The sequence below is a fragment of the Podarcis vaucheri genome (genome assembly GCF_965113315.1).
Source record: "Podarcis vaucheri genome assembly, chromosome: Z".
NCBI classification, from domain to species: domain Eukaryota; kingdom Metazoa; phylum Chordata; class Lepidosauria; order Squamata; family Lacertidae; genus Podarcis; species Podarcis vaucheri.
The window spans coordinates 47,773,558-47,796,554 of record NC_138758.1 but is presented as its reverse complement, the minus strand read 5'-3'; the positions used below and the strand labels follow the sequence as shown (position 1 = coordinate 47,796,554).

Below are 22,997 nucleotides of genomic sequence, written 5' to 3'. Positions count from 1 at the left end.
TTGGAAAACTATACATATGACTAGGTCACCAGATTTTTATTTTGTTTTAAAGTGTTGTCCTGTGTTGCAAACACCACCATCCCTTAGAGATTAGAGATATTTTTCAGCCAAAGGGCCACATTATCATCTGGGCAAACCACTTGAGGGCCACATGCCAGTAGTGGGTGAGGCCAGAGGCAAAAATGGACAGAACAATGAATGTAATTTTTACCTTTGTACAGTAGGTCTTAAATTCAGTTCTCAACATTTCCACAGCGATTTGTAAAAAGAAAATACTCAAAAATCCTCAGGAAAACTTGTCCGAATCTTAGTGCAAATTTCTCCAATAAAGGCATTTTTGCGAGCTGTTTGCCCCTAACACAATGCATTATTGCGTATTTTCACGAATATATTTGCTTTCATGTGTTGTAAACATTGTTTGAGGAACTGCATCAGAACATTTAGAGAAGTGTCAGTGTTGAAGGACAATGTGTTTCGGTTTGTGTACTGGGTCAGGAAATGCAGACTGGGCGGCTACTTATTAAAATGCAAATAAAATCAAATTATTTATCTCCCATCCCTAGCACCAGCTCAGTGCGTGAATGTGTGGGTTGTTATCAAGAGCACAGCATGCTGGAAAGGCGGGTTTGAACTGTGCCTCCCAAGCTTTAATCTCTGCGAAATCCAACAGGCACAGCAATTGGCACTGAAAAACAGCAAGGGTAGCATGAATGGCCTGTACAGTTAGGCCCTTAATCCCAAATCTGAGGCGCCTCGGGAGGCAGAGCTAATTTCTGGTCCATCTTTCGCCTTCAACTCTACCATGTCTTCTTCCTCTGTTTCTCCCCAGCAGCAAGATGGGTTTGGTGCAGCTTTCCAAACAGTGATGAGTTCCAGCACTGTGTTCAAGTCTGAGGTATGTCATAGGAAGCTCATAAATCCTTTCAGAAATACCCGTTCGAATTTCTCCTGCACAGTCGCCATGGAAATGAGCAGGATATAAGGCATGGCTGAGGGCCCACACTGAATAGAACTTAGTTGGATGCAATCTTTACTTGTTTGTCTGTTTGTTTGTATTAGAAAATATATAAACAGCTTGTAAAAAAACAATAGATATCCTAGTGATGTACCAGTCCAACTATACATAAAATAATATAATCTCATTAAGATATAATACAAACTTGCAGGTAGGCTATTCAACAACAATTCTCCTGACCTTATAGAAAATATGGGCTCTCCTGTTAACTGCTATAACTGAAAAACTCTGCCAGTCTGGGGGCTCATGTGAGTGGTTGTTGAGAACATCTGGAAGGCACCTGATTGGCAAAGGCTGATGTAGCCAAAACAGCTCTTTTGGAACTGTTAAAACAATCTACCTGCTTCTTGGCAGACCTGCCACCTGAACCCTCATACATTGCAGCTCCTCTGGTATTAGGAGTTTAAAAGGACCAGGGTTCCTCCACTCCTACCCTGTGTTCACCACACAGTTAACTATTTTTATCCCAGATAATGTTTGTAGCATAACATAATTCCTTACATTCAAATTTTTCCTCACAAAAGTCCATTTTCTTTGCACAGTCCTTCAAATACCTCCCTGTAATAATCTCTTTTTAGGCTAAACCTACTAGCAGCAATCCATCACTTGCTTAGGGGCCTTCCAGACTCAGTGGGGGCTTTTGTGGGTGTGTTCTGCAACATGTAATTTGCCCTGCTGGGTCTTCAACTGGTGGAACAGGATCCGCTAGTGGGTCAAGACCTGGCCCAAGGTGGGTTGCAACAGGAGCACAACCACCATGCAAATATATAGTAAAAAGATTAAGAGATGGGCCCCCAAATGCATGTTTGGCTTAAAAGTGGGTCCTGGATCTGAAAAGGTTGAGGGTACCTAATTTACATAATAACAGAGCATTAGTGGTAGATTCATACCGCTCTGTCCACAAATCATTCCACTTCATCAGGGACACCCTATAGTCCAGCCTTTCTCAACCTGTAGGTCCCCAGATGTTGTTGAACTGCAACTCCTATCACCCCTAGCTAGCAAGGCCAGAGCTCAGGGATGATGCGCGTTGTAGTCCAACAACATCTGGGGACCCACAGGTTGAGAACCGCTGCCCTAAAGCAGCCACCAAACCCGGGAACATCAGTGGAATGAAAAGCCACAGGATTTCAGCAGGAAGCTATGGGACACGCTCAGATTGGAAACAAAGCAAATAATCTGTCCTGGAGTCTTTGATGCAAAAGTATCATGAATCAGTCATCATGAATGCACATCAAAGACGCCTGGAGAGGCCCTTACTTTCCCTTGCGTTCCTTTTCCCCACCCTCCTCTCCAGAGCTATCAACATTCAGACCTTCCAGTGATGGACCAGGGAGGGGAGATCTTTAAGACTCTGCACTACCTCAGCACCCTCATCCAGAGCATCAAGAGACCCCTTGGAACCAAGGAGAACCCTGCGCGCATCTGTAGAGATCTCATGAACTGTGAACAGAAGATGCAGGATGGTAGGTGTTAATCCACATGGCCAGCATCCACCACAGTGCATCACGGGGTGGGTGTGTGAGTGGGAGAGAGAGAGAGAGAGAGAGAGAGAGAGAGAGAGAGAGCACCTGCGCTTTGCATTTTGCATTGAAGGTTTTGTGAATGAAGACCCCATTCCACCCTCATTCTTACATCAGGAAGCAAAGGTGTCGCAGGTAAATGGCTTTCACCTGCTGCATCTCTGGATGGCAGGCCCTTTCATTTGTACTGTTTCCAATGCCTGCTTTAAAGCAAAACAAAGTATTTAGGCATGTAATTACCCATAGGTGTAATTTTATTGCATGCCTTTGTTTTTAAATCTGTTTCTATTCCTAGGTTTTTTGGTTTAAGTGGTGCATATGTCTTCCTAAAAAATAAATAATACTAAGTCCCTTCTCTCCTTCAGGAATGTACTGGATTGACCCAAATCTGGGCTGTTCTTCAGATAGTATTCAAGTCACCTGTAACTTCACCCAAGGGGGACAGACTTGCCTCAGCCCCATCACTGCCTCAAAGGTATGCTTGAGGCATCCGTGGGCCAAAAGTAGGTCTGGATACACTGGTGGATTGCTGTGCGGTTTGCAGCAAATTCATGGGCTCTCTCTGGCTCTTAATTGTGTAGCAACAGGCAATATGCTTTTTTAGATTAGACTTTATTGCTGTTTTCTCTCTAATATTTTATACTATTTCATGTAAGTAGTTTAGAGACACGTTTGATTAAGCAGTATGTAAGTATGTAAGTACTTTTGAAAAGAAATAAATAGGTAATGGTAGATACTAAACTTCTCATAACTATTAGTACTACTGTCAGGGGTTCAGGAGCAGAGGCGAGGGCAAGGGAGGAAACAGAGAGCGAGGGGGAGGAGGCAGAAGAAAGGATGAGTGATGACGACGACCCGAGATCTCCGAGTCTTTCCAGTGAATCAGAAGATTCACAAAAAGGAGCACCAGTGGCCAGGGCAAGGGGGGAGACTAGGGGGACACCCCAGGAAGATAGAGCCAGAGGGGACTCAGAGGAGAGCAGTTGGAAATCGGGACCAGCGTCACCGCCAGAGAGTAGGAAAGAGGAAGAGCGCCAGGGATCAAGCGCTGGCAGCTCGCAACAGGAGGGAGGGCACGAGTCAGGAGTGGCCACACCTTCATCGGGGAGCGAAGTGACGGTTAGACGGAAAGTGGAAGGTTGGGCGCGCGCGCCAAGTTCAAATGCACAGGAAGGTGGCGCAGTAGGCAGCCCGGAAAGGGAGCCAGGTCCTAAAGCCCGGCGCAAGGAGACAGGAGAGTCAGGGGGGTCAGCATCAGAAGAATCCCGGAAGGAGGAGACCCAGGGGGGCAGAGGGACCCAGAGGAGAACTGTCAGGCGGAAAAGGTGGAGCAGGGCTAGGATATTAAGTTGGTGCGCAAGGGGCGGAGACTCAGACGGAGCTTCGCCGATCTAAGCATAAGACGTAGGGTTGCACGCAGCAGCTCGAGAATGGAGACTGTAACTCAATAAAGACTTTTATTTAACGATCGCTGGCTAGCGTGATCCTCTGTGAGCTCGGATCTGGAAGTAACCCTGACAGTAAGCTCCGTCTCTACAAATTGTGGGCATCCACGGCCTCGCGGAGAGGAGAGAAAGCGGGTGCCTACAAGAGAGCTCACGAACGGCAGACAACATGACGGCCGAACAGCAAATAACGGAACTCAGAGAAGCAGTTTCACGACTGACTGCCGAGGCGCTGGCGTCCAGGAAGAGAGAGGAGGAAGCAGCTGCCGCCTACAGGGATCTCCAGGTCAGGTTGGACGTGCTTACGAAGCAAGGGCAACAGACACCCAAACCTGAGGGGATTGGGCTGGGGAGACGCACAGGCGGTCTGGTCTCTCACTTCGATGGGAATTTGCAACAGTACCCCAACTTTAGAGCAGACGTAATGTGTGCACTGCAACTGCTGCACAAAGACTTTAGAGATGAACAAGAGAAAGTGGGGTTCGTCATGTCCCATTTGCATGGAGACGCTAAAGCGTGGCTGCGCAATTTGTGGAGAGATAAGGATCCTGCGCTCCAAAATGCGGACGCCTTTATCAAAGCGATGGATGGCTGTTTTTTATCAAGCATTGACGTGGATATTGCCCGAAAGGAGGTGCATGGACTAAGGCAAGGGAGGGCCAGCGTAAGGCAGTATCATGCCCGCTTTTTCGCTTTGGTCAGTGCCCTGGAATGGGACAGAGATTCGGCTCCTGTCAGAGACCTTTTTTGGGAGGGCTTGCACAACTCGGTTAAAGATGAGATTGCGAGGGGGGAGAGACCCCGGACCACGCAGGAGATCGTTCAGAGGGCGCTGGCGGTGGGGGTGCGGCTGGAAGAACGTCCGTGGAGCAGGGACGAAGGGCGCAGCGGGCGCGAACCAGCCAGAGGCTCCTCCTTCCTTCCCAGAGAAGCAGCGCGTGCGCAATCCACGCCTCCAACAGGAGGAGGGGTGGAACCGATGGAGGTCGGGAGTGCAAGGGCTCAGTCAGCAGCCAGAGCCCTAGCACCGGCAGCAGTGAAAGCGAAGCCTCCTAGAGGGAACAGGAAGTGTTATATCTGCGAGGATCCAGGGCATATGGCGAAAGAGTGTCCCCGGAGGCTCCACAAGCACACTGCAGCCTCAGCAATGGTGACTGCAGCAACGCAGCACGGAGAACCACAGCAGGGAAACGACGATGTCTGGCTGGAGGAAGAGGCACTGGGGCCCAGCCAGACGTGTCAGTGAAGCAGTCCCCAGAGGTTTTACCGCCCATGGACCCCCTCCCGCCCAAGCCAGTAGTGAGGCTCACCGCATCGCTCCAGCTACCCAATGGAATCACCATGGACGTGCCAATCACCGTCGACTCGGGAAGCAATGCAGACTTCATAGGGCAGGACTTTGTCGACCGGCACGCTATACAGTTGCTGCCTGCCACGCTGCCCCTGCAGGTTGTCACGGTGGATGGCAGGGAGCTGCTAGGGGGGCAAGTGGTGAAGCAGACGCCACCTATGGTGCTGCGGCTTGGAAATCACAGGGAAATCATCAGCTTCAACGTCACTCAACTGTCGGACACGCCTATTGTATTGGGCATGAGTTGGCTGGACAAGCACAGCCCGACGCTGGCTTGGTACCAGAGGCAGCTGACCTTCGGCTCTTCCTTTTGTGCTGAACACTGCATCATGCCTCAGCAGGAAGGGGAACAAGAGGAGTCACAGCTGCTGCTAGGCACGCTGCAAGCGATTCCCCACAAGTACGCAGAATTTTTGGAGGTTTTCTGCGAGAAGGAGGCAGACAGGCTACCCCCCCACAGACCATATGACTGCAAAATTGACCTGCTGCCGGGGGCGGCGCTGCCCAAAGGGAAGCTGTATTCCATGTCTGAAGACGAACTGCAGGAACTCAAAGAGTTCATAGATCATAATTTGGAGGGCGGTTTCATCCGAGAGTCCCAGGCAGCGGGGGGCAGTCCTGTATTCTTTGTGAAGAAGCGAGACACGCCCCAAAAAAGACTCGTAGTGGACTACCGCATTTTGAACAGTGTGACCAAGCCATCGGACTTCCCCATGCCCCGAATCGACGACCTCCTCGCAAAAGTACGCAAGGGCAGCGTGTTCACCAAGTTGGACCTGCGAGGGGCGTACAACCTCATTCGCATGCGGGAAGGAGATGAGTGGAAGACAGCCATGTTCACACCCCTGGGCACCTACGAATATAGGGTTATGCCTTTTGGATTGCAAAATGGCTCCCACGTTTTTCAAGCTTTCATGCATCACGTGTTGGCGGGGCTCCTCTACAAAACGTGCGTCTGTTTCTTGGATGACATCCTGATCTTTTCGGAATCGCAGCAGGAGCATGACAGACACGTCAGGGAAGTGCTGAGCAGGCTACAGCAACATAGGCTTTACGCCAAGCTGGAGAAGTGCCAATTCGACGTGACGGAGGTGGATTTCCTGGGCTACAAGTTGTCTGACAAGGGGCTCGCCATGGACAGCGCCAAGGTTCGAGCGGTGTTGGATTGGAAAAGCCCACGCAACCGGAAGGAGGTCCAACGGTTTGTCGGCTTCGCGAACTTCTATCGCAAGTTCATCAAAGGCTTCGCTATGCAGACTGCGGCCATCACGGACACGCTCAGTTCCAAGAAAAAGAAGTTCATCTGGACAGCACAGGCGGAGCAGTCCTTTCAGGCCCTCAAGCGTCTTTTCGCGTCGGAAGAACAGCTACTTCATGTCGACCCCAGCAGGCCGATGAGAGTTGAAACAGACGCCTCGGACAGGGCCGTCGGAGCAGTCCTGCTGCAGAAGGACCCGCAGGGGGTTTGGAGGCCGGGAGCGTTTTACTCCAGGAAGCTCAGCAAGTCCGAACAGAACTACACCATCTGGGACAGGGAGTTGCTGGCTATTCATGCAGCGTTCAAAGCATGGAGGCACTTCCTGATTGGAGCCAAGCACACGGTGCAGGTCTGCACAGACCACAAGAATCTGGAGCACTGGCGCACGGCACAGTTCCTGAACCAGAGGCAGATACGTTGGGCTGAGTTCTTTGCAAACTTCGATTTCCGAATAGAGTATGTCCCGGGGGACACCAACATCATGGCGGACGCGCTCTCCCGTAAGCCACAGTATCTGGAGGACGCCACGCCAGCGGCCGCCATGCACATCTTCGCACCAACAGTGTGGGCGTGCGCTGCGGCGACAGTGGACCTGGAGGCGGTGCGACGAGCGTTGCAGAATGACTCCTTCGCGCAAGCAAAGATGGCAGAGATGCAAAGGGGCACGGCAGCGACCGACGGGTTCCAGCTGAGAGATGGATTGCTCATCCGCAAAGGGGCCATCTACGTGCCGGGAGACGAACTTCGCGCCAAGGTACTGCAGCAGCTGCACGACGCGCCCACTGCCGGGCACTTTGGCAAGGAGAAGACGGTGGAATTAGTCGCCAGGGATTTATGGTGGCCCGGAATGAGAGGGGAGGTCGCGGACTACGTGGCGAGGTGCGACACCTGCCAGAGGGCCAAACCAGTGCACAGACCGCCGGCCGGACTGTTGGAACCGCTGCAAACTCCGGTCGAGCCATGGGAGAGGGTCGCCTTGGACTTCGTCACGGATCTGCCCAGCTCGAGGGGCAAGACGGCCGTGCTGGTGGTGGTGGACTTGTTCTCCAAGATGGCACATTTCATCCCGTGTGCGAAGGTGGCCACGGCGGAACAAACCGCCAAACTGTTCATAGACCACGTGTTCAAGGTTCACGGGCTGCCACGGTCTATTCTGTCCGACCGCGGGCGGCAGTTCATCTCGAATTTCTGGCAGAAGCTGATGGGCTTCCTAAACGTCAAGATCAACCTGGCGTCAGCGAGACACCCGCAGACCAACGGGCAGGCGGAGCGGGTCAATGCCATCATGCAGCAGTACCTGAGATGCTATGCGAATCAACAGCCGGCGACGTGGGTGGATTACCTGCCGCTCGCCGAGTTCGCCTACAACAACACGAAGCACGTGTCCACGGGGGTCACGCCGTTCTTCGCCAACAACGGGAGGCACCCCAGAACCTTCCCGGGACTGGAAAGACTGGTGGAGGGGGAGCCGCAGACAGCAGATGCGTTCGCGTCGGAGTTGCAGGAGGTCCACGATCAGCTGAGGCGGCACCTGGAGCTGGCCAAACACGCATACAAGGTGCAGGCGGACAAACACAGAAGGGTTGGCGAAGAGATCCATGTGGGAGACTGGGTCTGGTTAGCAGCCCACGCAGTGCCGGCCAGGTCGTTGGCCAAGAAGAAATTAGGGCATAAGCAACTGGGGCCCTACCAAGTCGAAGAGCAGGTCAACCCTGTGGCTTTCAGGCTGGCGCTTCCGGAGGGTTCCAGAATGCATCCGGTGTTCCACAGATCGGTGCTCACTCCCTACAAGGCACCGCACAGGTTTCAGGAACCCGAAACGGCGCCGAGTCCGCTCCGAGAGGGAACCAAGCAACGGGGAGTGGCACAGGAGGTGCGCCTCAACGAAGTCACGGAGATTTTGGACTCCAGATGGGGGGAAGAGGGGGTAGAATACCTTCTTGCTAAGGAGGGCACCCCGACCAGTGCCAACAGCTGGGTGCCGGGCTACGCTTTAGATGAACCTCTGCTCAAGGAAGAGTTTCATGCCCTTTTCCCCCATAGGCCAATGCCAGCGGACTTTTTCGACGACTGGCTTTTCACGCCCACGCTTTCAGCCAGCACGTTCCGGGGGTTCGACTCAGATGAGGAACCGACACGAGACACCCGTTCCCCGGAGGGGTCACCCTCGGGATCTGCTTCGGAACCCTCGTATTGGTGGGATGATCGACCAGAGGAGCAGTGGCGCAGGAGGTGGCTGGAGGGTCCAGGACGAGCAACGCCTCCAGAAGGAAGCGAGGGAGAGACGGACATGGACGTCTTCGGGGACGACCAGGGTTTCGAGCACGGCGGCACAGAGATGGAAGCAGAGGTGACCGTCGTCGACGAGAGCAGGGAGGAAGAACCGGAAGACTTCGGATGGAGGCCCGCCACGGGAAGCGAACTGTACCCGACATTCGTTCCCTTGACACTGCAGCACCCAGCTCCCGCACCGGAAGGAGGGGAGGGGGGAAGAGGGGGCTTCGAGGGGGGGATGGATGTCAGGGGTTCAGGAGCAGAGGCGAGGGCAAGGGAGGAAACAGAGAGCGAGGGGGAGGAGGCAGAAGAAAGGATGAGTGATGACGACGACCCGAGATCTCCGAGTCTTTCCAGTGAATCAGAAGATTCACAAAAAGGAGCACCAGTGGCCAGGGCAAGGGGGGAGACTAGGGGGACACCCCAGGAAGATAGAGCCAGAGGGGACTCAGAGGAGAGCAGTTGGAAATCGGGGCCAGCGTCACCGCCAGAGAGTAGGAAAGAGGAAGAGCGCCAGGGATCAAGCGCTGGCAGCTCGCAACAGGAGGGAGGGCACGAGTCAGGAGTGGCCACACCTTCATCGGGGAGCGAAGTGACGGTTAGACGGAAAGTGGAAGGTTGGGCGTGCGCGCCAAGTTCAAATGCACAGGAAGGTGGCGCAGTAGGCAGCCCGGAAAGGGAGCCAGGTCCTAAAGCCCGGCGCAAGGAGACAGGAGAGTCAGGGGGGTCAGCGTCAGAAGAATCCCGGAAGGAGGAGACCCAGGGGGGCAGAGGGACCCAGAGGAGAACTGTCAGGCGGAAAAGGTGGAGCAGGGCTAGGATATTAAGTTGGTGCGCAAGGGGCGGAGACTCAGACGGAGCTTCGCCGATCTAAGCATAAGACGTAGGGTTGCACGCAGCAGCTCGAGAATGGAGACTGTAACTCAATAAAGACTTTTATTTAACGATCGCTGGCTAGCGTGATCCTCTGTGAGCTCGGATCTGGAAGTAACCCTGACAACTACTATTACTATTGTTATTACTATATTATTACGTTGTTGTTGTTGCTGCTGCTGCTACTGCTGCTGCAGCATTATTAATCATTTTTGTCACAAAAGTGTCCCAAAGCAACATAAGAACCAAGTTTAAAAGCCAGAATAAATTAATATGCATTGCAGGGTGGGGCACTCTTTAGATGGCAACGTGAATTACTTAAAAAGATTACAAGCTAGCCCTGCTGTGCTTGGGTACCTTTCTACCCATTGTGATGAGCAGAATCCCTGGACATCTGCCCCCAAGTCCAACCCTGATGGCACCACTAAGAAAATGTAAAGGTAAAGGTAAAGGACCCCTGACAGTTAAGTCCAGTTGCAGACGAATCTGGGGTTGCAGCGCTAGCGCTCATCTCGCTTTACAGGCCGAGGGAGCCAGCGTTTGTCCACAGACAGTTTTTCTGGGTCATGTGGCCAGCATGACTAAGCCGCTTCTGGTGAACCAGAGCAGCGCATGGAAACGCTGTTTACCTTCCCACTGGAGCGGTACCTATTTATCTACTTACACTTTGACGTGCTTTTGAACTGCTAGGTTGGCAGGAGCTGGGACTGAACAAGGAGAACTCACCCCATTGCGGGGATTTGAACCGCTGACCTTCTGATCAGCAAGCCCAAGAGGCTCTGTGGTTTAGACCACAGCGCCACAAGCCATGGAGTTGCATATGAAAGAGGTGCAAGCTCAGAAAGAGATGCAAGTACCAGAATTGAAAAGAAATTGCTGGGCTGCATGTGTGTTAGGAGGCACCCTGCCCCTTGTTTTGAAACAACACCTGCTGTTTCACACTTGGCTCAGGTTGGTAAACTTTGGAGTTCTAATGAAAAACATAGGTAGATCCTGCAGTGTCTGAGGTCCTGTGCCATTACATGCATAGACCAAGTACCCCACCAGAAATGCAATACCAATAGCTAATCCACCAGATATTTAAAGAGGGTGTTGTGGCAGGACTATTGCATGTACAACCACCAGGTTTATATATCAATTACTTTCAGAATGTTATATCTGCTTTTCAAGGCGGATAAAGACATCTGTGTTGACTCAGTCGGGATTCCCAAGCACATATGCACAGATTGCTTGTATGTGCGTGTGATCACAGCTTATTCGTTTGTGCTTTATGCCAGCTGCATGGCCAACTTCTCCCACGAGGCTTTGTGAGGCAGTCATCTCAGGCAGCAGGCTGGAGACAGATCTGGGGGGCCCGGGAGCACACTGCTCACTGCCTCCTGCACTTGCTGCCTGCCGCTGCCTCCACCATGATTGCAGTCATGGGATTTCTGTCTATCACATGACGGTACATATTTTGACTCCACAGAGTGAGAAGTGACGGCGACAGGATGCTTGTGTTCCTGTCCTTTGTTCTTTTCCTCTTTGCTGTCTGATGCTAGAGAGAGAGGGAGGCACGTTGCAGTGCTTCAATGAGCTTGTGTTTATATGTAAATAAAGTAGATTAGCCAAAATGCTGAGTTGCTGAGGTCTGTTACACAAACCGTGAACACACTGCAGATCCCTAAGTGTGCTAATGTCTGTTGGCATTGGTCGCTGTGATGTTCAGGCTGAAGAAAGCTTTTGAAGCTCCTGAACGAACAACGAGGAGGGAGAGAACATGCCAGTCGGGCATATGTCTCTACCCAAGGTCCTACTCGAGTGTAGGACAAGCTCCTGACACCTGACACTGCCTTCTCCTCTCCTGCTACCTTTCCCCCAGGCCGTCTCTGCTCATCTCAGGCAGTGGAGGAGGAGGAGGTGAAAGCATCATTTTCTGTTTTGCTTCGTGGCAAAACATCTTGGGTTGGGCCTGCTTAGCCGTCACCTGCCAGGTGACCACCAGATGTTCTGGACTAGAATTCCTCTCAGCTGCAGCCAACACAGTTCGGAGTTGTAGTCCAAAACACCTTAGAAGGCACCCAACAAGCAGAGGCTGATTTTATGTGCGTTCTTGAGCTTGATGAGAATTCCAGCTCCTTCTTTGTTTCCTGGGGGATCAGGGCACCTTTCGTGCTGTCAGAGGTCTTGGACATGTTGGATGAATGAAACCAAGCTGGAGTCCCAGTCTTCACTGCAACCTCCCATTCTCCCCTTGTTCCAGCTTGACTTTGACATCGGAAGAGTGCAGCTGAATTTCCTGCACCTCCTGAGCACCGAAGTCATCCAGAACATCACCATCCACTGCCTGAACACCTCCGTGTGGCAGGAAGGGCCATCAAAGAAAGCTGTGCATTTCAAGGCCTGGAATGGACAGATCTTTGAAGCTGGAGGGCAGTTCACGCCTGATGTAGTGGTGAACGACTGCAAGGTATGCAAAACCTTTCAAATTGCCAGTGAAGCACCACAAGAGGGCTAGAAAGAGGATCTGTAGCCAGAGGTGGGGAGGTGCTGATTTCGTCTCAACACTTTCCCCAGGAAAAACCACTTTTTACTGCTAAATTGGAACAGCACAAGAATGGGCCTTTTCTCCAGTGGCTCCCCATTTGTGGAATGCTTTCTCCAGGGAGATTCTGCACCTTCATTATTCAACTTTAAGTGCTAGGCAAAAAACGTCCCTCTCCTATACCCTTTTAAATGAGTTGGGGGGCAGGGGGTATTGGTTTGTGCTTTTGTTTTTATTATGCATTTTGTGTTTTCATCTTATATTTTTATGCTGCAAACTGCCCTGAGATCTTCAGATGAAAAGTGGTATACATAAATTTAATAAATAAATAAACAAAATTCAGTTGGATTTTCTGTGGATTGACATTCGTTCTGAATCAGCAGTAATCAGTGGATTTCTCAAAGGAAAGCTGCAGGACAAAGCTGAGACCTATCAGACCCGCTGCTAGAAATCACAGGACAAATGGACCCACCTTTAACACTTTTTTGCTGCTTATTTTTAGGGGACCTTTCCTGTTTTGCAGCTTTACAGTCTGGTGCTGCTTTGTCAGCCAGAGGGCTGGGTAGTTCTGCAAAGCAGCAGTGCCACCTGCTGCCATTTTGCATGAACTGAATGCTTCTCAAATGCGAATCTAAAGTAGGTTTGGGGGAACCTGTGACCCATCAGAGGTTAATTGGAATCCAACTAACTTCCAGAATCCCTAGGGCTTATGGGAGTTGTTGTCCAAGAATATCTGTAGGGTCGCAGGTGCTGCAAAGGCTAAAGTAGCCCCAGGCACGTGGTTTAGAGCTCTCACCCCACTTTATTTTTCATTAAAATATCTGGGTGGTGGGGATTCCAATTTTGATCAGATCAGTGGCATCAGGATTTGGGGAGAGAGTGTTCAACCCTTTCTTCCTATGCTGTTTTCACCGTCTACATAATTTCATTGAAGTACTTATTAGCCTCGGTAGAGGAGGAATACAGGTGGGGGAAGGGAGATTTGGGTGGCACAGGAGAGGAGGGTTAAACCTGCCTTTCCCCAGTGCTGACACTGATCACAATACCATGTCAAGAGAGAACCAATGTGATATAATGGTTGCAGAGCTCTATCAGGACAAGGGAGGATGCAGTTGAAATCCCTGCTCAGCCATAAAGCTTATTGGGCCAGCCACACACTCAGCCTAAACCTATTTCACAGGATTGTTGGGGGAGATAAAATGCAGGGTGGGTGGGTGAGCACAACCATGTACATCTGTGACCTCCTTGGCAAAAGATTGGCATAAAAATGTAGAGATTAGTGTCAGTGTTGTTTGGATTGCATCCAGCGTTAGTCCTACTCATTGAAAGTGATGAACATGATTTACATCAGTTCATTAATGTCAGTTGGTCTGAGTAGAACATTAGGTCCAGTCGTGGCCAACTCTGGGGTTGCGGCGCTCATCTCACTTTGCTGGCTGAGGGAGCCGGTGTACAGCTTCCAGGTCACGTGACCAGCATGACTAAGCCGCTTCTGGCGAACCAAAGCACAGAAACACCATTTACCTTCTCGCTAGAGCGATATCTATTTATCTACTTGCACTTTGACGTGCTTTCGAACTGCTAGGTTGGCAGAAGCAGGGACCGAGAAATGGGAGCTCACCCCGTCACAGATTGGCAAATCCTAGGCTCTGTGGTTTAACCCACAGCGCCACCCACGTCTCTTAGAACATAGTTGGATACACCCTACTATTACTATCCATTTTGGCCTTGGAGAAAGCCACCAAGGCTGCTAATAATCAATAATCTGTTCATTTGTACGCTACTTTCTACTTTTCTGGCTTGCGTGGGAAGGAAGGCACACCTTTCACATGTAGCTGATGGTGTGCTATTGCTTGAAGAGGAGATGCAAGGGACTGTTGCACCTGGCATTGTTGTGAAAAGTTATCCTTTCTCTCTTCTCTCCCTGCCTCCTTCTTTGCATTTAGATTCAAGATGGACACTGGCACAGGACACTCTTTACCTTCCGGACACAAGACCTGCAACAGCTGCCAATTACCAACATCTACAACCTCCCGCCATCCGAGCCAGGGAAGCAGCACCTCCTCGAGGTTGGGCCCATGTGCTTTCTCTAAAAGGCAGCCTCTGTGGCACTTCAAGCTCATTCATTTTGGAGATGCTGTCTCTTTGAGCAGGGCCTGGTGGCCGCCCCTGTACCTCTCTACCAGCCTTGAGAGCTAGGCCTTTAGCGTTTGGACTCTGCCAAGTCATAAGGAACCCTTGGCCCGTCAGACCGCTGCTCTCCAGGATGGGGAGAGGAGGAGAGTGCTGTGGCTTCAGCAAAGACACAACTTAATTAGTGGAGCTTCAGGTGCTGAAGCAGGAGGCCAGTTGACCTAAGCAGTTCCACGCCCAAAGATTCCCGCCCCCCCTCCCTCGCCACACCTTCAGCCAAAGAAACTGTATGCAATATCTCACAGAGAAACCCAGATCATCCCGACAAGCCGCCGTACTACCCAATGTGGCTGTCCAGAGACGTGATGCTAGCAGGCAGGGCTTTTTGAAAGGAGACAGGAAGGAGTCTGGGGGAGACAGCTTTGCAAACTTGTATTTGTCTGCTTGTTGTTCCGGAACAGGAAGCATTCTTACGTGCAATATTAGAGAGAGAGAGAGAGAGAGAAGAAGAAAATGATATATCTAGATATATATTTTATTTAAGGCAAAAATAAAAATAAAAGCAAGCAAGATCCTTCTTCCCTTTGGAAAAGGAAACACCCCTTTTTAAGTGACTTGAGAAGGGAAGGCAGGAAAGAGAAGAGATTGGTGCTAAATAGGAAAAAGAGAAAGAGAGAGGGATGGGTTTGTTAAATTTGATTCTACCTCTCACTGTGAAATACCTGGTGCTCTTTAATTTTTTAAAAAGAAGTGTGTTTTATATATATGACTAAAACTATTTAAGGTTCTAAGAGGTGCTACTACAGTGTCTCCTCACAGGCCCCTCCAGACCCTCAGCATTGGGGCATTCCCTTGGGAATGAAGAGCAGGGGCAACACAGGGCAGGGAAGAGGGGGGGGGGTCTTTGTGATCATCAGCACAACAATGGCAAATAATCTTTTTTAACTTAAAGGTGCATTAAATATTCTACAGGGGTTTTGTATGTTCTTTGAAATCCAGGATTCGTTAACCAGTCATTTGTCATGGATGTGTTTTGAAATAAAAGTGTAACTTTAGAGGGTGGTTTTTCAGAGCAAGAACTGAGCTCTTGAAAAACACATTTCTCTGCTTATAGATATATGTATGAGTGTGTGCCTGTGCGTGTGTGCATACATGAGTGTGTGTGTGTGTGTGTGTGTGTGTGTGTGTGTGTGTTCCTGTACAACTGTTACTCACCAAAGCATTAGGCTGCAAGATAGCCAAGATGAGAGTGAGAGGAAAAATGAGAGTGAAATAGTTTGACTTTATTTCTGTGCTGAATCTGGGTCTGTTGTCCGTTCCAGTCCTTCTGTCTATGGTGAGTCCTAGATTTGAACACCTAAGTCTCTTGTTTAAACAGCGGGAATACAGGTACCTCTTGTTTAGGTCCAAAGACCGTTGTCAGGGGTACTTTGTCGCTTCTCCACCTGCTCAGTCTTGGATGGGTTTTGTTTTGGGGTGTGTTTCTTTTTGTTGTATTTGTTGTTGTCATTGTTGTTGTTGTCATTGTTGTTGTTCTGTTTTGTAGAAACCTAGACTCTATATGTAAATTTGGAGTTTAAAAAAGAAGAGGAGGATTAATATTATGGTAATCGTTTTATTCTATATAAGGAATGTAATATTAATGTAGTTGGGGCCGTACTGTAATGAACATTTTGGTGCCTGTTTTTTTATTTTTATTTTTATTTTCCATGTTTCGTAAAATATATGTGAGTCTTAATCAGTTTGTATTCTCTTTTTTTGTGGGGAGTGGGCAAAACACAACAGGATTCCTTTCCCCTACCATCTCCTTCCTCAGATACTTCCATCCTTTCCTTCTGATTTTTGCTGCCTGAGGACTGCATGCTCTCATATGGGTGGGGCCAGAAGCAAATTTTACCTTTGTACTAGGGTTACCATAATCAGGACACAAAGCTGTTGAGCTTTTATTTTTTGCACAAACCTGTTGAGCAAATGAAGTTTTTGGCTATTTTAAAATGAAATTTGCCAAAAACAAATTTTAGCTTGCAGCTATTTCTACCTGGACACTGTTTCCAACTGCCATATTCTGGCTATGTCTGGGAAATTCTGGCCATATGGCAATCCTATTTGTACAGTAGGCTAGTTTCCTCACACAGCCAAACCCTCTCAGTATCTTCCATCCAGGAAGCACGAGGCATTATTCAGTTACTTTATTTATTTGTTAAATCAATACATGACAAAAAAACAAACAAAACAATAACCCCACAGTTTAAAAGACCATATATTGTTTAATCAGTCAAATGCCTGGTTACAAAGGAACATTTTTGCCTGATATCTAAAGATATGTAATGAAGGCACCAGGCGAAGTTCACTGGGAAGAGCATTTCACATGGAACCATTGCAGAAAAGGCCGCTTCTTGTGTTGCCACCCTCTGAACCTCTCGGAAGAGGCACATGAAGAAGGGCTTCAAAGGATGATCTCAGGGTCTGGGTAGGTTCCTACAGAGAGAGGCAGTCCTTGAGGTAATTGTGGCCCTGAGCCATTTAATGCTTTATAGGTCAAAACCAGGCATCCGGTCTAGGGAATTACACACCAACAGTGCCTCAAGTCTTATCTGAATTGTGTGTCAGTCTGTTGACTCTCATCCAGTCCATTACCAAGAAGGCACGTCGGTTAGTGGGGACTGAGGGATCTTCAGCCCCCCCATTTTCAAGGAGGGGGCCACCCCCACAAAAAAATCCTGTGGTCCCGCTCCACCTCCTCCCTGCCAATGCTACGTGGGGAGAAGAAACCAAGAGCCCAGCTCTTTGCTCCCCATTCCCCACCCGGCATGCGAACACCAGCATTGCGGCAGCAAGGGTGGGACGCCTCTGTGTCACAGTCTGGCGCATGAGCGTTCTCACACTTGGTGGGGGCATGTGGTGTGCCTTTGATTGTTTAGAGTGGAAATACATATTAGGAGTACTAACTAACATGAAATTTGGCCCCAACTTCCTACAAATCCTCAAACAAATATACTCCCAAGCCTCAGCAAAATGCAGAACTAACAATATGGATTCTAACACTATAGCTATCCAAAGAGGCACGAAACAAGGATGCCCACTGTCTCCCTTCTTATTTATCCTGGCTCTGGAACCCCTAGCAATCCGCATCCGAGCAGCCACAGACATCAAGGGAGTAGAAATAAAAGGCAGAACCTATAAATTAGGGCTCTTTGCAGATGACCTAATGGTCACAACACTAGACCCCATAAGCACAGCAACCTCCCTAATCAGAGAACTCAACACATTTGCAATGGTGTCAGGCCTACAGGTAAATTTTACAAAGTCAGAAGCTATGTGCTTCAACACCCCTCCTCACACCCAAAAAGAACTCATGAAGGTCACCAAAATAAAACTCTGCCACACCAAGTTCAGATACCTAGGGGTACAAATAACCAGAAACCTCAATAAATTGTACCTCCACAACTACAAGCCCCTGTGGCGACAAATTAACAAAGACCTAAAGAGATGGAATAACATGAATTTCACTCTCTCAGGCAAAATAGCCATGATCAAAATGATCACACTCCCAAAACTAACCTACCTATTCCAAACCCTCCCAATCTGGGTCCCCTCAACCCAACTCCACAGTTGGCAGAGAAAACTACACTCTTTTATCTTCTCACATAAAAAACCAAGAATAAGCCCCAAATACCTGCACCTCCCCACCTCAGAAGGAGGATGGGAAATCCCCAACATAGAAGCATATTACATTGCCAACCAAATACGCCATATAATCCCATATATACTAGAAGATGAGACAAAACAATGGGTATACCTAGAGAGGGACACAATTGAAAACACCTGCACCACCACATACCCACTCCTCCCAAACAAACTAAAGAAAATTCCCACAACACTTAACAGGTACACACAGACCATGCTCAAAGCATGGAAAACAGAAATAGGCAAATTATCCCCAACTCCATCCCCACTAATCCCCCTGGCGTACCACCCATTATTCCACCACGCAGCACAAAACCTCCAGATAAAAACCTGGCGAACCAAAGGCTTATATCGCCTAATAGACTTTTATAAAAATAACAAACCCTTGTCAACACAAGAAATACAAGACAAACTAGAAGATACCCAAATGCCCTGGTTAACACAACACCAACTACATGCCCTCTTAAACAACCCAACAGTAAAATCAGCAGCAACTAGGCCCCTGACAACCTTTGAAAACCTCCTCCTAACAACAAAGGGAAACGGTAAAGGGACGGTATCCGCAATATACAAAATACTACTACAAAATCCCGCAAATCCCCTAGACGCAATCAAAAAACAATGGGAGAATGACATAGGCTATGAGATTAACCCCACTCAATGGACCAGAATGTGGTCTAAACCCCCCTTTAAATCCATATCAACGAAAAGAAAAGAACTCACACTGAAACTCACCTACAGGTGGTACCTAACACCAAGGAAACTAGCGCTAATACACCCAGGAACCTCACCAAAATGCTGGAGAGGGTGCACCTCCACAGGCACATACCTCCACATGTGGGGGGAGTGTCCCAAAATCCAACTATTCTTGACGACAGCCATACAAGAAATATGTAAAACAACTAAGCAAGTATTAGACTTCACCCCAGAATTGGCCCTACTAAACATCTTCCAAGACAACAATGCCCATTTACACCACAAAGAACTCATAGCCTACCTACTTTCAGCAGCCAGAAACACCATAACCAGACACTGGAGAGACCTGTCAGGAGTAAGAATGGACCAATGGTACCAAATAGTATGGGAAACAGCCCTACTAGAAAAATAAACTAATAAACTGAAACTGACACGGGGACAAACAGAAGAAGACGCCTTCACCCCGGTATGGCTCCCCTTTATCACATACACAGCTCAACAGGACAATGACAATAATCTGCCAACAGCATACAAATCAATATGGCTAACCTGATCCAAAACACCCACCCACCTCACTCACACACGAAAACAAAGATCACCACAGCCAATCACAAACAAACAATCACACCCTAGGTCAACCCCAACCTCTCTCACCACCAAAGGAACACAAGTGAACAACACAAGCACGCTGACACCAAACTCTACATACATTAAGCATAATAGAAACACCGCTACCCGACCCCACCCATCTTCCCCCCTCCACCCCCTTTTTTTCTTTTCTTTTTTTTTTCTTCTCCCCCTAATGCCTCAACAAATGAAACGGATTTGTAAAAATGTTACATGGGGGGGGGGGGAAATACGAGGCATTACACTTACACTTTAAACAAGTTACAGATAGGTAGCCGTGTTGGTCTGCCATAGTCAAAATAAAAAAATTCCTTCTAGTACCACCTTAAAGACCAACTAAGTTAGTTCTTGGTATGAGCTTTCGTGTGCATGCACACTTCTTCAGATACACAGTATCTGAAGGACCTGAAGTATCTGAAGAAGTGTGCATGCACACGAAAGCTCATACCAAGAACTAACTTAGTTGGTCTTTAAGGTGCTACTGGAAGGAATTTTTTTATTTTGACTTTAAACAAGAAAACCCTTAATAAAATATTTTTAAAAAAATCATTGCATATTATTGACAACGTACTCCAAAACATGGAGAGTCCCGGGACACCTTCCAGGTGGGCAAGGCCAGCCAGTGAGGCTGGGGAGAGTTTTCAGGGCCAGATGGAAATGCCTGTATTTGTACTCCCCCACTGAGCCTGAGGCTTTGCCTCTCCCTTTTATCTCAAACCATCTCTCAACCCCAAATGGGCCTTCTTCCTGAAATGATCATAGACTCTTCTCCATCCCATTTCCCTTTTGTCATACTCACTCATCCTTGTCCAACACTCATTTCTTCCCTGTTAGGGGACTCGTACACCTTCATGAGATCAACACTTCCTCTCTCTCTTGAATAAACATTTAAAGCTGGGGCAGCTTTTTGTGTGGTTCTTGAGAAGGTGAGGGAAAGGAACCTAAGGAGGAAAGGCATGGGTCCTTCGTCATCAGCCTGGCCAGCTCAGAACTCATTTAATTCCAGCTCTCAACCCTGGAAATGTGGAGCAAAGTACCATAGGTGGAGACTACACACATCTCTTGAGTGCTTTTCTTTGCCGCTGAGCAGCATAATTAATAGGATTAACCATTTTTTATGGCTTAACCATCCATTAAACCAGGACTGGGGAAGCTGTGGCCTTCCTGATGTCCTTGGACTCCAGCTTCCATCACACCAGCCCAAGTTGCCAGTGAACAGGGATGATGGGAATTGAAGCTCATCAGCATCAGGAGGACCACATGTTCCCTAGCCTAAGGTTACTAAAAAAAATTTTCAATGAATCCGGGGACACTTTTCAACTTCAATGGATTTTGTATGGGGACTGATTTGTAAATCCGGGAACTGTCCCCGGGAAACGGGGATGTCTGGTACCCTTACCCTAGCCCTACATTAACCCAATGTGTACAAAACATAAACGCAAAGTTACTGCCTCAATAGAACCAGTTACTAAACATGACAAGAGCTAACAACTCTAAGCAATGCACAATATCTGGGTTTTGTCACCTGCAATGGATTTATTAGACCTCTCAAGAAAGGTATTCAAAAGGGTCTCTGAAGGATCAGCATGAAGCCACTTCAGAAAGGGATTGATGACATATTCTGCAACCCAGAGTGCAGTGTGGAGCCAGAAGCAAAGCCGGGCAGAGCAATGGGTGCAAATGCTGCCTTTAAGCTGTAAGCTACTGTATTTTTCGCCCCGTAAGACGCACCTGACCATAAGACGCACCTAGTTTTTAGAGGAGGAAAGGGGGAAAGCCCCATGGGGGGGATTAGCTCACAGTTGTTGAGCTTACTTTGCAAAGGGAAAAAATCCTGGATTTATGGGGTTCAACTCACAGTTCTGCGGCTTCTTTAGGAAAGGAAAGGGAGCCGTTTCTACAGTTTCCAAACAGAATAATCTAATCAGCAAGTCACATGTCGCTGGGGAAACAAACAGCCTCCATCTGCAGAACGTTCAACAATGGAGGCTTGGGCAAGGGGCCGGGGCCGAAAAGGGAGCCAGCGATCCACCACACATTCACTCCATAAGACGCACAGACATTTCCCCTTACTTTTTAGGAGGAAAAAAGTACCTCTTATGGAGTGAAAAATACGGTAGCTTCCACATACACCCAGACAACCATCTCTGCCCTTCATCCAGGCAAGCAAGAGGCATGATCAGTGCTCAGGGACACATTCCAGCATAGGTGCTTGGGCCCACACGATAATATGATACAAAGTCCATGAAAAATGTCGGCAGGGGGCAGTGGCGCTGCTTCCAAGAGAGAGAAGCAGTTCAGCTCCGCCCTCTTCGAACCCGCCTGTCTGAGCCCCTCCCCGCGGAAAAGGGTGGCTCGCTGGCTGCGGATAGGAGGCGTTGCCGCCACCGGCCACCACAACACGGTCATTTGATGTCACACACCTGTACCAGGGAATTTACTGGGGGGTTAATGCTATTGTATTTGTTATATTTCTTTGTCTTTAATAAAACAAAACAAAAAAGTGGATAATTTCTCCCAACAGATTCAATTTTGGATGCCATTTTGCCTAATATTAATAATAAATAAATGAATGAATGAATTATACCCCACCCTCCCCGGCCAGAGCCTGGCTCAGGGCAGCTAACACCAATAAAATCACAGTAAAAAAACATAGTAGGGGGAAAAGAAAAAGAAAAAAAGAAAAAACAATTTAAAATACAGGTTAAAATGCAATAAAATATACACAATCTTGAAATCACTTCTCACTAATTTTGTATGTTATTTTATGTAGTTTTTCTTTCCCTTAATGCTATTTAATTCAACTCAAAAGTATAGTAATCGTTATATATACAAAGAACCTGTCCTTCCAAATTATATTATTATAGGGCTCATTTTACATTCCTCTGCATTCACAACAATTTATATCTGAACCAGCCATTAACCCAGACATTTAAAATTCCGGAGTGGTGAAATAACAACTCCATCTTCACTACCTGTACTTCTAAGATTTCTAAATCATGTAACATCTGCAGAAGCAGCCCCTCCAGGAAAGGACGAAGAGCCTGACCACCCACCAGGGGGCAGCGTATCGCTAGAAAATCCAGCCATGTATTTCAGCACACTTTGTCAGACGTCTCACCAAATCTCTTAGTAACTTTCTAGAGGTGCATAAAAATATGGATGGTGTCGGGAAAGCAGGCAGAGAAGCTGAACATGGGAGGAAACGGGGGGACATATATGAAGCTTACTGAATTTAAAGGTGATGCTATAAGACTCAAAAAGAGAGAAGAGGGGGCAGGACTAGTCAGATTGGTTCCAATATCTGCAAGTAAATGAGATTTTTGAGAAAGGATAAAGAGAGGATTGATGGAAGGTGGATCAGAATTTGAAAAAAATATATATTAGGAAATAGCAAAAAAATGAACACCCAAAATATATAAAATCCTACTAGAATGGGAAACGAAAGATGAATTAGTGGAGGCTGCAATGATACATGGGTTGTCAGATATTGGACATAATACTGAATTTTCGGCTTGGGGAAAATTGTGGAATAGGACAATATTTATTTCAGCGTGTTATGCAATCTAAGAGAATCTTCAAAAAATGATA

The 22,997-nt window shown here is 48.3% G+C and overlaps 1 protein-coding gene and 1 long non-coding RNA gene across 7 annotated transcripts in view; one reads left to right on the top strand and one right to left on the bottom strand.

Annotated features, from left to right (window-relative positions):
• Window positions 1-15,496, top strand: part of COL27A1 (collagen type XXVII alpha 1 chain) — a 266,717-nt gene extending 251,221 nt beyond the window's left edge. For 5 of the 6 annotated variants that reach the window (XM_082208770.1, XM_082208771.1, XM_082208768.1 and 2 more), the window contains 5 exons: window positions 830-895; window positions 2,313-2,481; window positions 2,904-3,013; window positions 11,982-12,188; window positions 14,210-15,496. In XM_082208770.1, coding sequence (XP_082064896.1) covers window positions 830-895; window positions 2,313-2,481; window positions 2,904-3,013; window positions 11,982-12,188; window positions 14,210-14,356 — 699 coding nt within the window. In that variant the 3' untranslated portion in view covers window positions 14,357-15,496. The remainder of the gene's footprint in view (window positions 1-829; window positions 896-2,312; window positions 2,482-2,903; window positions 3,014-11,981; window positions 12,189-14,209) is intronic. The other variant, XM_082208769.1, reaches the window with a different exon arrangement.
• Window positions 15,497-15,658: 162 nt separating this feature from the next.
• LOC309524419 lies at window positions 15,659-21,473 on the bottom strand. The gene is made up of 2 exons (XR_014215905.1): window positions 21,265-21,473; window positions 15,659-15,953 (listed from the first exon to the last, which is right to left on the bottom strand). It is a non-coding gene; the product is annotated as an uncharacterized lncRNA (long non-coding RNA).
• Window positions 21,474-22,997: the final 1,524 nt, after the last annotated feature.